This window comes from Fusarium poae, chromosome 4 (genome assembly GCF_019609905.1).
Source record: "Fusarium poae strain DAOMC 252244 chromosome 4, whole genome shotgun sequence".
In the NCBI taxonomy this organism is placed as follows: Eukaryota; Fungi; Ascomycota; class Sordariomycetes; order Hypocreales; family Nectriaceae; genus Fusarium; species Fusarium poae.
Window position 1 is genome coordinate 1,162,366 of NC_058402.1, and position 13,871 is coordinate 1,176,236.

Genomic DNA, 13,871 nt, shown 5'->3' on the forward strand with positions numbered 1-13,871 from the left:
TCTTCGCCAGCATCAGGAATCCTCCATAGAGCACAATATCAGCCCATTTTCCAACAATCCACACATCAACAAGCCATAAAAACGGCTAGACTAAGGTTTCGTGGTCTAACGGTTATGACTGCGGATTCTGATTCCGCCAGCGAGGGTTCGACTCCCTCCGAGACCTTTCTTTTGCGCCTCCAACTGATGGAGTTAGAGTTTTTGCTGTAGACGCCATTTTCCATAGACAAAGCTGAAAGGATTTCCGAGCCATCCTTTTCAGGACAGATATATTCAATAGCAGTATACTTACTAGATAATCAATGGGACGCAGGCTGTGTGGGTATAATACTTGGATTATTATGCGGTATCTTCGAACTGTCTCTACCCTGCAGCTAAGGACCCATAGTATAATATATAAATAAAATTCATAAGGTAACCTTGTTTATTGAAAAGATACTGCTGATTAGCTCTACTATTGCTTCTTTTTCCTCTAGTAATGTATATAATACTTCAGTGTAGTTTATTTATTTGATGCCCTGTTGTCGTTAAGTGCCTTCCTTTTCAAAATGAACATAGAAATAGAGTTGGACCTGGCGAATGAGAGTGGGTGGATTGGCGGCCCCATACGTCGGGCCGATCACTAACCGTGAGCTAGATTGTTTTCGGCCTGGCGTGATATCTGAGAATCAACTTCGAAAATGCCTCATAGATTTTAACATTTGTCCTCCTTTTAATAATAAAAGCTCAGGGTCGAATGGTGTAGTGGCTATCACGTTCGCCTCACATGCGAATGCGCAGTGTCCGCGAAAGGTCTCGGGTTCGAACCCCGGTTCGACCTTGCTTAATCTTTTGCCGGTGTGGCATAAGTACGACACACGGTAGACCGTAGGGCCTCTCTTTTTTGAAGGGAGTTTTAATTCAAGCATTAGCTATAGGAGACAATAGGTAAGAGATCGTCAGCTCTGTTATAGTCCGAAATGTTATAACAACCACACGCACTCCACCTCATTCATGACAAGCTTGCTTCCCTTGTCGTATCTTCGCGTCTCTTCCGTCCTGTTGCTTTCCTCTTTTCAAAATCCCTTTAATGAGAATGAGTTTGATCCGCCTTACAAAGGTAATTGGTGTTACACCGAAAGTGTGAGACAAGTGGCGTACTGCAATTATCTAGTATGGACATCACAAGCCCTCACCGTATTGACAAAGGTCAAAGGACAGAATATGAATTTAGTTGATAGTTTCTGAGAAACCCTTGGATTACTATATATTATCCATGATACATTAGTTTTCACCAAATACCAGGAAATCAAATCACACTGTAGTTTAAACTACGTGGTAGGTACTCCGGGGTCAATATACTAACTGATGGCCACGATGACTGAGAGATATATACCTAAAGTTAGACTAGTTATTTGCAAATTTATTGTTCTCTATCCTAACCTTAGGTTTTAATTCATCGTCATCTCCTGTCTATGGGGTAAGTCCTACATGGATCTTAGACCGCCAGCTCAACCAGCTCAATCAATTTACTAGCTCCGATCTAAGCTACCAACAAAATGACGTTGTCTGACTGTTGCTTGTAGGTAGCTAGGATTGACGAGCCAATTAGACCACATCACTGTACACCCAGGCCGCGAAAGCTGAGGGGCTTTGACCGACTTCTACAGTGACGATGACCCCATTCTCGGGCATCAACATGAGCTGTACCAATCCAAATACTTTTAAATATTTTTTACAATATCGTTATTACCTTGCTGACAGTATCGCGACAATCAATTTGGCATGCGCCACCCCGAGATTCATTCTGCGCACTTGCTGTAGGCCTGCGGCCCTGACCGACAATGCCAGACCGCAGCCCCTCATATGATTCTCGCGACAGCTCTCCGGAGCCAGAGCGCAATCGCGAACGCCCTATCGACCGCGACAAGGGCCGAGAAAAAGAGAAAGAATTGCAGAGGGATCGCGAGAGAGACCGCGTGAGGGACAGAGAAAGAGACAAGGAAAGAGATCAATACCGCGACATGGAGAGAGATCTGGACAGAGACATCGATCGCGACATTGACCGTGATGTTGAACGGGACAAAGAAAGGGACAAGGAGCGAGAACGAGAGAAGGAGAAGATTCGCGACAGACCTTTGAATGACAAAAAAGAAAGAGAGCCTACCAAGCCACTTGACGATAAAAGAGACCGCATCAAACCAATGGATAACATAAAAGATAGTCGAGACAACTCTCCAGACGGCAGGCGAGGAGACCGCAACAAACCATTAAATGACGGGAGAGATACTCGCGACAAATCACCAGATGAAAGGAGAGATCGAGATCGCAACAAGCCTCTAAACAATCGAATGGATAGCTACGACAGTTCGCCCGACAAAAAGGACCGGAGACCACTAAACAGCCGACGGGACAGCTATGACAGCTCACCAGATAAGAGAGACCGGAAACCATTGAACAACCGAAAGGATAGCTACGACAGTTTACTGGACAAGAGGGACCGAAAGCCGCTGAACAACCCAAAAGACAGTTACGATAGTTTACTCGACAAAAAGGACCGGAAGCCATTGGACGACAGGAGGGACAGCCGCGACAGGTCGCCAGACGATAGAAAAGACCGGGACCGCAGCAAACCACTTAACAATCGAAAAGACAGTTACGATAGTTTACTCGACAAGAAGGACCGGAGACCCCTGGACGACAGACGGGACAGTCGCGACAGATCACCCGATGACAAAAGATACCAGGATCGCAACAGACCTCTGGATGACCCAAGAGACAGTCGCGATAGATCGCCCGAAGATAGAAGGGACCGTGATCGCAATAGACCACTCGATGATAGAAGAGATAGCCGGGACAGATCTCCAGATGACAGACGAGACCGAGATCGTACCAGACAATTCGACGACAGAAGGGATAGTCGCGATAGATCTCTGGATGGCAGAAGAGATAGTCGCGACTATGGTAAAGACAGAGATTACGATGATCCGAGAGACAGCCGACATGACGTTGGAAGGGACCACATCAACGGCAGAGACAGACTCAAAGATCGGGATATCGACAGAGACAGACGTCGCGATAGTCGCATACCTCCACGAGTAGCTCGAGAACCCCGAGAGCATCCTCCATCTGCCAGTAAGCGAAACAGTATTACAGGCCGTCTCCTCGGATCTTTTAGAGCAGCTCGTGGTGGTGACAAAGAGAAGGAGATCCCCATGCCAGCAGCAGCAGCCTCAGTTCAGCGCCGCGCATCTACCGCTGTTACAAAAGGCAGCCCGGTTACTCGTATTCGAGAGTGGCTTGATGCTTGTAACGCTGAGCACCACCACCACTGTGCCGTTTCTTCCGAGTCTGATGTTCCAACTTGGCGTCCTACTTGGCTCATCGATGTTGTCGATCGTCGCCTGGTTAAAGCTACACCCAAAGATCGTTACGTAGCTCTCAGTTATGTCAACGGATCTCATCGTAATGAGCCGCAAGAATATATGCAGCTACTCAAGTCTAACCTTGCAGTTTTTGAGGATCGTCTGCCGAATCTTGATATGCCTCAGACTTATCTGGACGCTATGTGGCTTGCGAAGAAGCTGGGTATTCGGCATATCTGGATTGACCGGATCTGTATCACTCAGGATAACCGGGAAGAAATGGAGGACCACACCAAACATATGGCATATGTCTTTGCCAATGCCTACCTCGTTATTGTGGCAGCTTCTGGAGACATTCATACTGGACTGCCTTCTCTTGACCCAAAGCGAGCAACACGAGGTATTCGTACCACTGGCCGCACTCATCAAGAGCTTGTAGCAGCTTCATCTTGGTATACCAGAGGTTGGACGCTTGTCGAGCGCATCTACTCTCGACGCTCGGTCTTCTTCTTCGAGGACTCGGTAACCTGGGAATGCCACTGCGAGACCTGGCAAGGAAGCCCAAACAGTGTCATGAAGAAGCTCCGAGGAGGCCGCCAAGACTGTGTCGGTACTATTCCCGATGCTGTTTTGGCGTTCCAACATCCGCGTTGGCCTGATCTTGACGAGTATGCTCGATATGTCATGGAATATAGCGCTCGCAAGTTGACACTAGTCGACGATACTCTGCCTGCGTTTTCAGGAATTACTCATGTTCTTTCTCGTTCATTCCCTGGTGGTTTCATCTATGGCATGCCTGTCATGTTTCTAGACATTGCTCTTCTTTGGCGACCTCATGCTTCCATCAGAAGAAGAGCTCTCTCACGCCCGCCCTTCCTCCCGTCGTGGTCTTGGATGGGTTGGTGGTTTGACAACATCCCTGTCGACGTGACCTTGTGGAGAGCAGCTGCGGATTACGTGGAAGAGGCTCGGACCGGAAAACGTGGCCAAGAATCGAAACGATACCGATCTGCGCACGCCTTTAGGATCAGGCCTACTGTTTCTTGGAGCTTGACGGACCGTGCTTCAACTGTGCCTCTCATGAACACCGGTCTTCAGTATAATAACCTCAGGAGTCGCCGTGTCCCCAACACAGAGTTACCGATGGGATGGTCTCGAAGTGGCTCACATTATGTCCATGATAGCGACGAGACTGCGCTGTTCAAGTATCCTGTCCCTGTTGGAGACCCTGCCGAAAGCGGTGGTTATGAGCCTGCCGTAGGTGAGCAAGCCTACCCCGGGCCATTGCTATCGTTCCGAACAACTTCTGGTTTCTTCGACATCGAGTTCCATACTACCCTCGCTCATCGCGAGCGACCCAACCCGCCTCTCGCCGTGGGTACAATTTGGAACAAGGCCAACCGATGGGCGGGCCAATTCCGTGCTCACGATGCCTGGTTAGGCATCCAATCCTCAAACTATGATGGTGAAGAACGACTCGAATTTATTTGTATTTCTATTGCCACTGAACGTCGAGGCTCACATGTCTTTGATACCGACAAATTCGAGGAGCACATGGACGCGGATGGTATGGTTGATTTCGTCAATGTTCTCTGGATCGAGCGGATTGGAGATATTGCATATCGACGAGGTGTTGGACAGATCTTGCTCAAGACTTGGGAGGCACAGGCTAAGGACGAGGTCGCGGTTCTACTTGGTTGAGGAAACAAGACACTCGGTTAGCGCGGTGTTGGCGTTTATGATGCAACGAAATGTACAAAATGTATCTTGTATTTGGGTTGGGATTGGCTCTGGTGCAAACCAGTCACATGGCATTATGGGATGAAAGGTTCTGGTTCACGTATTCAGCTAGCTAGAGAATATGATGTGCTTTATCGGTTTGAGAGTCAAAAACCTTGATGCCAAGATCAAGCTTCAAGAATAAACAACACAAGACCCTGATCTAAACAGCATAAACTAATTTGCTAGCTTCGTCTCTTATGCTTTAGCAGCTAATATTCCTGGTACCCGAAGGCATGGTATTCACAGTCTTTCTCGTCTCCTGGATGGACTACAGCCCATAGTGAGGGACTACACAAACATCACTTGGTGAACTGCAAGATTTAAAGGATAAACAGACACATTATAGCAATCATTGATAGACCGAAATTATACCTTATTCTTCATAGTCATTCCATAAGCAAACGTACGCCTTCGCTAAATGTACGATCTAGGCTGTTGTACACAAAGTTATCGACGGGTTCCAAAACACCGTATTCTAGCATGTTCCACGTCTCGTCCAAAATTCGTCATTCACGCTCCGCTACAAACTTCCAACGCACTCGCTCTTCCTGTTTACGACATTGTTTTCATAAAGTCGTCCAGGTCGAAACTCTCCTCGTACTGCTTGTTGTCCCAAAGCTCTCCCAAATCGTCCAGCCACGCCTTCTTTCCTGGTGCACGTACGTCACCGGTTTCAATATCGACCATGTCTTCCTCCCTCCCATCGATATTGCTCTTCTCCTTGTCAGCCAAAAGATTTGGTGCTGCATCGCCGACATTGAACAGATCCAGGATTTGGTCCGTGTCCATTGTCGAGAGGCCAGCGTTCTGTTGATTCACGACAGTTGATGCAACGTCAATCTTGAATCTTTGGAGGTTCAGAATCTTCTCCTCCAGAGTTCCACGAGTGATGAGTCGGTACACGTTAACGACCTTCTTCTGTCCAATACGATGGGCTCGATCCATAGCCTGGAGATCTTTCTGGGGGTTCCAGTCATGCTCAACAAAGATAACCGTGTCAGCACCTGTCAAGTTCAAACCGAGACCTCCAACGCTAGTGGTCAACAAGAGCACATCATAGGACGGGTCGCTATTGAACTTGTTGACAATATCTTGTCTCTTGTTGGCTTCAACAGAACCGTCAAGTCGGAGGTGTGACACTGAGGGCAACAACTCCTTCAGAACCTTGTTCTGTACCATGTCGAGCATTTCCTTCATTTGACAGAAGATGAGTGCGCGATGGGGCTTGATCGGTTGGTAAAGAGGGTCGTTTGCGTCGCTGCCTTCAACACCAATACCACAATCCACCAAAAGATCACGCAATGCGGTAAGCTTGGGCGCATGCTGTGCGTCTTCAATCGAGGTTCCCTGCTTGGCAAGAATTTTCTGTGTGTCGTCGTAGAGGCTACTTCCGGGCTTCATCACCATAGCAGGAGAGTTGCACAGCTTGCGCATGTACTGCAGCGCCTGGAAAATGTGTTGCTTGGCTTCCTTGTCTTCTCTGCCCGCCTCCGCCTGGATCTTCTTGCCTTGTTTCCTTGTAAAGTCCTCAAATAGCTTCTGTTGCAGGTCACTCAAGTCGCAGTAGTAGTTCTGCAAGATCTTCGGTGGGAGATCGTTCAAGACTTCTTCCTTGAGACGACGCAGCAAGAACGGCAGGACCTGTTTGTGAAGTGCCTCAATAGCCAAAGCACCTGCTTCCTGCTCTTTAGATGAGGCTTTGCTGAATCGACTTGCAGCAATAGGTTTCGCGAAGCGGTCCAAAAAGACCTTCTCAGCACCCAGGAAACCAGGCATCAAAAAGTCAAACAGGGACCATAATTCCAAGACATTGTTCTGAATAGGAGTACCTGTGAGAATGAGACGATGGTTACTAGCTAACCTCTTGACAGCCTGCGTGATCTTAGCCTTCGGGTTCTTGATCAAATGACCCTCGTCCAGTACGACATAATTCCAGCTATGCTGGCCCAGGATTTCAGAATCGTTACGGCAAACATCATAGGATGTGACCACGATGTCAGTTTCACCAAGTCTGTCTTTGAGGGCCTTTCTCTCTGCAGGTGGCCCGACATATGCGGTGACGCTCAGGAACGGTGCATATGTCTTGATTTCTTGCTGCCAATGTCCCGAAAGCGTGGGCGGACAAACAATAAGAGACGGCATTTTTCGGACGTCAGGTGCCTGTGTCTTGGCGAATTCCTCAGCACGCTGGTGGTGATCACTTGCTACGATGCAAAGTGTCTGCAACGTTTTGCCTAGACCCATGTCATCACAGAGAATGCCGTGGAGGTGGTACTTGTTGAGGAAATTAAGCCAGTTGACACCTTCCTGCTGGTATGATCGCAACTCGGCCTTGATGGCAACGGGAATTTGGAATTGCTCCACCTTCTTCGGGTCCAGAAGCTGTGCGATAAATGTTCTCTCGCGGTCTCTTCCCTTCAGCAACTCTTCGGACAGGCCTGGCGGGTCCGGAATTCCAGCCTCAAGGGGAACTAGTTTCACCAGGGTGGCAAAGGATGTCGTTGCAATAAGACGGATTTCGTTGTCTGAGTCGCTCATTCGTCCCAGAACCGGTACAATCAGGAAGATGACGTATGGTAAGATAGCATCTCCCATCACAGCAATCAAATGGTAGATAGCCTCGATTGCACCTTGTCGGAAGTTGAGGTCGACAGGGTTGTTGATTGATGGTAGAACCTTCTCGACAAGTGCAGTCATACCTTCAACGGTCATGACGCTGCAAATGGTAGCCATACATTTGGCAGCCATGTATCGGAAGACCGAGAGCTCCGAATGAAGTGCTTTGATGACTAGAGGCATCATTTGTATGATAAAAGGTTGCAAAGCCTTGTCGAGCGTTGGGGTCATTGTACGAATAACAGACATGGCATCGACAATCTCTTGTCCAAAAGTCTGCTCAGGGTCCTTCGCTTCTGCAGGCAAGGTATCGGAAAAGGCCCTGACCAGAGGCTCTTCCATGAATGTGCGGAGGCTTGGAACAGTTTCGAGTAGGCTGGCGCCATAAGTTCTGGAGAGTATCTCCAGGGCTTCTTTTGCACCTCGTCTAGTAACACGAGCGGCCTTGGCTTCGCGCGCCCATTTAGCAGCATCTGGATGATCGACACGATCTTCCTCCTTTTGCATGGACAACACGCAGTCGGTCTTGCGGGCATGGACGGGAAATTCGGGTGTTTCTGCAACTTCGACGCAGGAGAACTTGACCAGATTCGAAACAACCTTGTCTGCTGGTCCCTTTCGGCCCTTCTCGGTAAACAATTGCACGAGTCTTGCGATAGTATCGGCTGAGCGAACTTGCAGTTGCTGGTTCTCTTCCGTCTTGACAGAGTCCATGATGCCCTTGATTAGAGGACTGGGCTTTTTGGGTAGTACCTTCATACCGACCATGGCGCATGCTGCCGCTGCCTTGACACGAATATCACGAGCCGCCTTGGCAGCCTTGGCTTCTTCGATAGCCAACATGGTCATGTTGCGGGCTTCGGATAGCTGTTGGCTGGCAATCATGCGCTGACCCGGCGGCATCGCCTTATTCAGCCTCTCGTAATCATCGCCGATGCACTTGTCGGCTATCGTAATGGAAAAGGCATTCGGGCCAGCCTCCGCTTCTCCTTGAACCACGACAGGTAGTGTCGGAAGCTTGCTGTGTGAGACTTTGCCATGGTCGCGGAAGAGGTGGATCAGTTGCTGGCATTGCGTACGAACTCGCTGGATGAAATTTACGAGATCTCTGTACGCCGCTGGTCGCTCAGAATCGATGATGCGTTGAAGGTTTTCAAGGTAACGAGGAGAATCACCAAGAGCCTGGCTGTTTTTGGCATACTCGTCGATAACCGCGCATGCTGTCATCTGACTTGAGGAGAATGCAGAACCCAGTCCAGGAATCAACAATGCATCGTAATCGTCCAAGCTGGCTGAAGGGACTCGGGACATGATGAAGCCCATGGCCTGCGCAGCTGATACACGAGAGCGAATCAGCACATCCATACCAACAAGATCGACATCTCCCTGCATCATGTGGCCGTCGACATCATGAGTCAGGCTAGTTGTAGGAGTCTCGTCAACCTTGGTGGACTTTCGACGGCGTTTGGGAGCGCGGTCAGAACCATCGGGTGATGATGGCTTGCGAGGTGTGTGTTGAATTGCGCCAGGCATAGTATAAGTGCCACCAGAGGGTTTTTGGAACAGGGAGGCGTTCATGGGGATCGGGTTCCTTGAAACGCCGATGGGATGCAAGGTCAGCTGCATCATGGGGTCAATGTGAGCGGCGAATTCGTCTGCCAGGACAGCAGGTTTGGTAGCCAGACTTTCAACAAGCGACACCCATAACTCCAAGGACATGTTGAGCGCTTCCCTGTCCCTTTCAACGATGATGTTCTGAAAGATTAATCGCAGTATTCTTCCATTAAGCCAACCCTGCGAAGTCTCTGCATCTAGTTTGGCAAAGGTCGACAAAGCTTTCAAGACAGCTACGCGCACTGACGTAATGGTATGGCGTAGGAAGGGGTAGAGTCTAGGAACGAGCAAGGTGAAGGACCGTTCCTCATCTTGTGCTGCCGATGCTTTCATGGCATCGAGAACCTCGGGGAAACCGCAAAGTGTAGCAAGGAGGTCCATAATACGACCAGTGCTGGCACTAAGGTCATCACCAAGATTTGACAGACTTTCCCATATTATGTTTACGAGGCCATCAAGCTTTGCGGGTCGCAAAGTCACAAACTCCTTGGCCATGGGGATTAACGTGGCAGCACTGACAGAACGGACATCATCATCCATATCTCCCAATCCTTTCATGACAGTCTTTATGATGCCGTCGATCATATCGCTGTCTTGGAGTAGAAGATCCTTCCTCACTGCAACGACGTATCTGAGACCAATCATACCGCCATGGCACACGGACCAGACTGGTCGTTCAAGTTTGAGGTCTTCTTGCATCACCATTCTGTAGAGGATTGTGAAAGTGCTGTAAACAGATGATGAAGGGAGATGCTTCAAGACGGATCCAAGAGACTGGCCAATTGTCTCCCGGATAGGTGCCACAGAGGTGTCGGAGCTGTAATCGGTGAAGCGATCTAGCATCAGTACACAGCACAAACGGCAGGCCATATCATCGAGCCATTTTCGGTTGAGCGCATCATTCTCCTCCTTTGATTTGTTGCGACGTCTGCCAGCGCCTGCACCATGAACTCGAATAACCTCACGGAGACCCATAGCAGCTCCGTGTCGGGTTTCCCAAGAGGAGTCGAACAGATCAACCTTGAGAAAATCGCACAGTCGGTCGTATGGCCACTCAGCACCTTCCATGGTGTCTTCGGCTTCGATTTCGGACTTGATGGGAATTACAGGTCCCTTGAATTCGCTTACGACTTTGGTTTCCTCGTCGACATCGGCGGGGCGTTCGAGATTAAAGTAGTCGTTCACTTTGCTGTTCTTCTTAGCTTCTCCGTCGGGCATTGGCGCGTCATCCGCTATATTCTCGGAACCTGATGTCATTGAACGTCTGACAGACAGGTCTCCAAATCCACCTTTGCCCTGGGATGCCTTCATGGCCTCTCTCTTGCGTTTTCGCTTAAGCACGTTGAGTTGACGAGAACTTAGCTGGGACTCTTCAGGGGCGTGAGATTGTCCGCCTGCCCCATCGGCACGATTGTGTCCATGGCCATTTGTGGCGTCCATCGGAGTCCCAGGCGCGGCCAGATTGTCACCGCCTGTGTATGCGATCTCCTCGTCTTCGTACTTCCTTCCAAGCAGACCTAACCGCCCGGCGAGCGTCTTCTTCTGGTGTGCCAGTCGTGCTTGAGGGTCAAGTGCCGCTAATCCGTACTCAATACCTCCACCACGTAATAGTTCCCTGCCGTATCTTAGAATCATCTCGACATCGAGTGATTCCAATTTGAAGAAACCGTCATCTTGAGGTATTGTCTTCGCCTCATCCTCTTCCTCCTTTTTGATTTGTCCGTTTTCAGGGGTATCTTCCTCTTTCTTGGGCTCTGCAGGTGCATCTCCAAGATTTGGATCATAGATAGGGGCATACTCGGCAATCTTACCGATAGCAGAAGCAGCGGTTCTCCGTGTCTCCCATTCCTTGTGTCTCAGGTAGGGCACAACACGAGAGAGAAGGTTGAAAAGTTCATCAGGATGTTGTTTTTGCCAATCAGCAAGTTGGTTAACGGCAGTATCACGGATTAATCTCGTGCTCCCTGTTTCAAGGATACTAGAAAGGTGTTAGTCATCTTTTCATACTTGTATATATAGTGAAATTGTTGAACGGTAGAGGTACTTAAGGACGAATCCACAGCCTTGCGTTCACCAACCGTGAGGATAATAAGACATGTATACTTACGTGACTAATCTGTCGAGTCTATAAAAAAATCAGTATGTCATGATAGTAGTTGAGAATGTGGGGAAGCTCACCTCGAAGCCATTGTGTGTATTAGATGGGGGTGATATTATAAGCGCGTATCAGGACATCTCGCTCGCTGCGGGGCAAATGTCAGTTTTGAAGATCAGCTGAAATGTGTGAAATTTTATATCAGGTCATCAACTAGAGTTGGTGACATAAAAAGCTGTGTCAATGTGCTATCCAGCGCGACGGGACCGTGTAGCGCGACGTGACAGGATATAGTGGGTCGCCGGGAGTGAGATGCATGCATCCGGAATACAAGACCAAAAAGATAGGTGGGCAAGCTGGTTCAGCAAGCGCCTCCCGGGCAAAGCAAGTGTTGGAGTACTATGATAGGGAAGATTGAAAAGGATGACAACGGAATATCGAGAAGTGCCGACATTTTAAGAAACAATTTAAGAAAGGTAGCGAATCATGCATGACGCAGCCTGATCAAGTGTGGGGAAATCCATATCAAGGGATCATCAGATATGATATGGAGAGAAAGTGGAAAAAATAAAATAAAAAGAGATACCGGGGTTCAATCACTTACTGTGAGTTGGTGATGAGTAAAAGGGCGGCGTCAAGCCTTCAGTTGAGTCTGCAAGGCTTAGCAAAACTGTCAACTACAAATGTTGTTTGCCGAAGTTCCCGGTCTAAAATGATACAGTATCGAAAATCCCCCTGTCTAGAGCGCATGCAGCATCGGCACTTGAAGTCAAGTTAGGGTGGACGTTGAGATGGATGATATGCAGAGAGATACGCTGCAATGAGACGTAGCCGATCAGTCGTGACGTGACAATGTTCGGCGGTTTTTTTTTGGTTCCTTCCTTAGAAACGCTCCGGTTGGCCGGGTTGCAAAAGCTTGGGGTGAAAGGCTGGGATTTGCAGCTGTCGAGGTATTGGATGGCCAAGTGTCCGTTTGATGCCGTATTATACCCAGGAACGATAGGGGAAATAACCAGGGATAAAAAGGTGAGGTGCAAATAAAAGTGGGTTCAGGTTGAGCTTGTTTGAATGGGAAGCTTGCTCTTGCCTGGATGGGTAGAAGACGGTGATTTTGCTTGGCTTGGTTGTTGTTTCCGCTTACGCAAGATGGCAGTGCTGGTGCTGGCTGGTCTTGGTGCGGTGCGGTGCGGTGCTGGCTGGTACAGTGCTGCTGTGGCCAACTGGGAAAATCGGGGTGGAGGGCAGGCTGGGTCTTCTATAAGTGAGTGCTTGTATTTATAAACGCGGCGCGGCTTGGGCAAGCACGGCCAACGGTTTCTTTCCTTGCGCTCGCTTAATTTCCCTGTTGCCTTTTTAGCGTCACATATGCCCCTGTTCTTTCTCTCCTAAGCTTGCCTTTGGTCAGCTGCATCGAGACTTATCCACTTTTGGCTCAAGTTCACCAACCAGGCCCACCTTGGGTGTGGTCAAGCCGCGAAGATCTTGGCCAAGCACTGAACGCCATTCAGAATTTGGCGTCCGGTTTAAAAATAATCCGTCGAATATGTGCATGTTGGCAGCTGTTGATTCGTGGGTTGGTTGTCCTGTTGCTACCCTGTATATTTCATCTATACGTGAGCAGCATCTTTCAGTCTTTGTCCTTGATATCCGAGAGTCTGTTTGAGTGCACTGTTCCTATCGTTGTCATTATATACTTCTTATCTAGAGAAAAACACTCGAGATTTGTTGGCAACCACTAAACCCAGCATTCGGCGCAAGGAAACGTGTCCCATTCCGAGGTGAAAGACAAAGCCTAATCTGGTTACAGATGAAACTCCTCCGAGGTTGCGACCATAACATGTATCAGAACATTCATTGCCAGGTAGTATAATAGGGTACACGTAACATGAAACGGAAGGAAAATATTATAGTGGATAGATCGTCCGTATCTGATAAGTGCCGGTTTGAAAGAACTTGACGGTAAAGATGGTGTATGCTGGCTTTAAGTCAAACACAATTAATCCGATGAGTGAGATGAGCCTCAGCCGCTGTAGAATAATAGCAGTAAGTCGTTGCCGACCGAAAGATATGCTTCAAGCTGCGTGTAGGTATGCGGCTTTACAACCATGTCAGTAAATCAGACATGTGGAAATTATCAATATGTACAACGATGATCCCAAGAACCAACAACACCTACCTACCTACCTAGAATCATTGACCAGGATCAATGTAAAAGACAAAGACAAACAGCAGATGAACGCACGGACCATGGCTGTGATTCAGTCGGAAGGTGTGATGTTCCGGTTAAACCAGCCCGCGACAGGACGCGCCAAGACAGCCACTGATCGCGGTACCAAAGACGCGCACCCAGTCGCATCACGTAGGTGAACCTCACAAACCAAACTTATTGAGATTGCGCAACCTCCTGCAGTTTAATAATT

General features: G+C 48.7%; 2 protein-coding genes and 2 non-coding genes across 4 annotated transcripts; 3 read left to right on the top strand and 1 right to left on the bottom strand.

Moving 5' to 3' along the window:
* Positions 1 to 94: 94 nt before the first annotated feature.
* FPOAC1_010487 lies at positions 95 to 166 on the top strand. The gene has a single exon. It is a non-coding gene; the product is annotated as a tRNA-Gln (tRNA).
* Positions 167 to 730: 564 nt separating this feature from the next.
* Positions 731 to 820, top strand: FPOAC1_010488. The gene has a single exon. It is a non-coding gene; the product is annotated as a tRNA-Val (tRNA).
* Positions 821 to 1,823: 1,003 nt separating this feature from the next.
* Positions 1,824 to 5,045, top strand: FPOAC1_010489 (uncharacterized protein; the record flags this gene model as incomplete). The annotated part of the gene is made up of 1 exon (XM_044854878.1): positions 1,824 to 5,045. The coding sequence occupies one exon, from the start codon at positions 1,824 to 1,826 to the stop codon at positions 5,043 to 5,045; it is 3,222 nt and encodes a 1,073-aa protein (XP_044702191.1).
* Positions 5,046 to 5,678: 633 nt separating this feature from the next.
* On the bottom strand, positions 5,679 to 11,545 carry FPOAC1_010490 (uncharacterized protein; the record flags this gene model as incomplete). The annotated part of the gene is made up of 3 exons (XM_044854879.1): positions 5,679 to 11,334; positions 11,464 to 11,481; positions 11,535 to 11,545. The coding sequence occupies 3 exons, from the start codon at positions 11,543 to 11,545 to the stop codon at positions 5,679 to 5,681; spliced, it is 5,685 nt and encodes a 1,894-aa protein (XP_044702192.1).
* Positions 11,546 to 13,871: the final 2,326 nt, after the last annotated feature.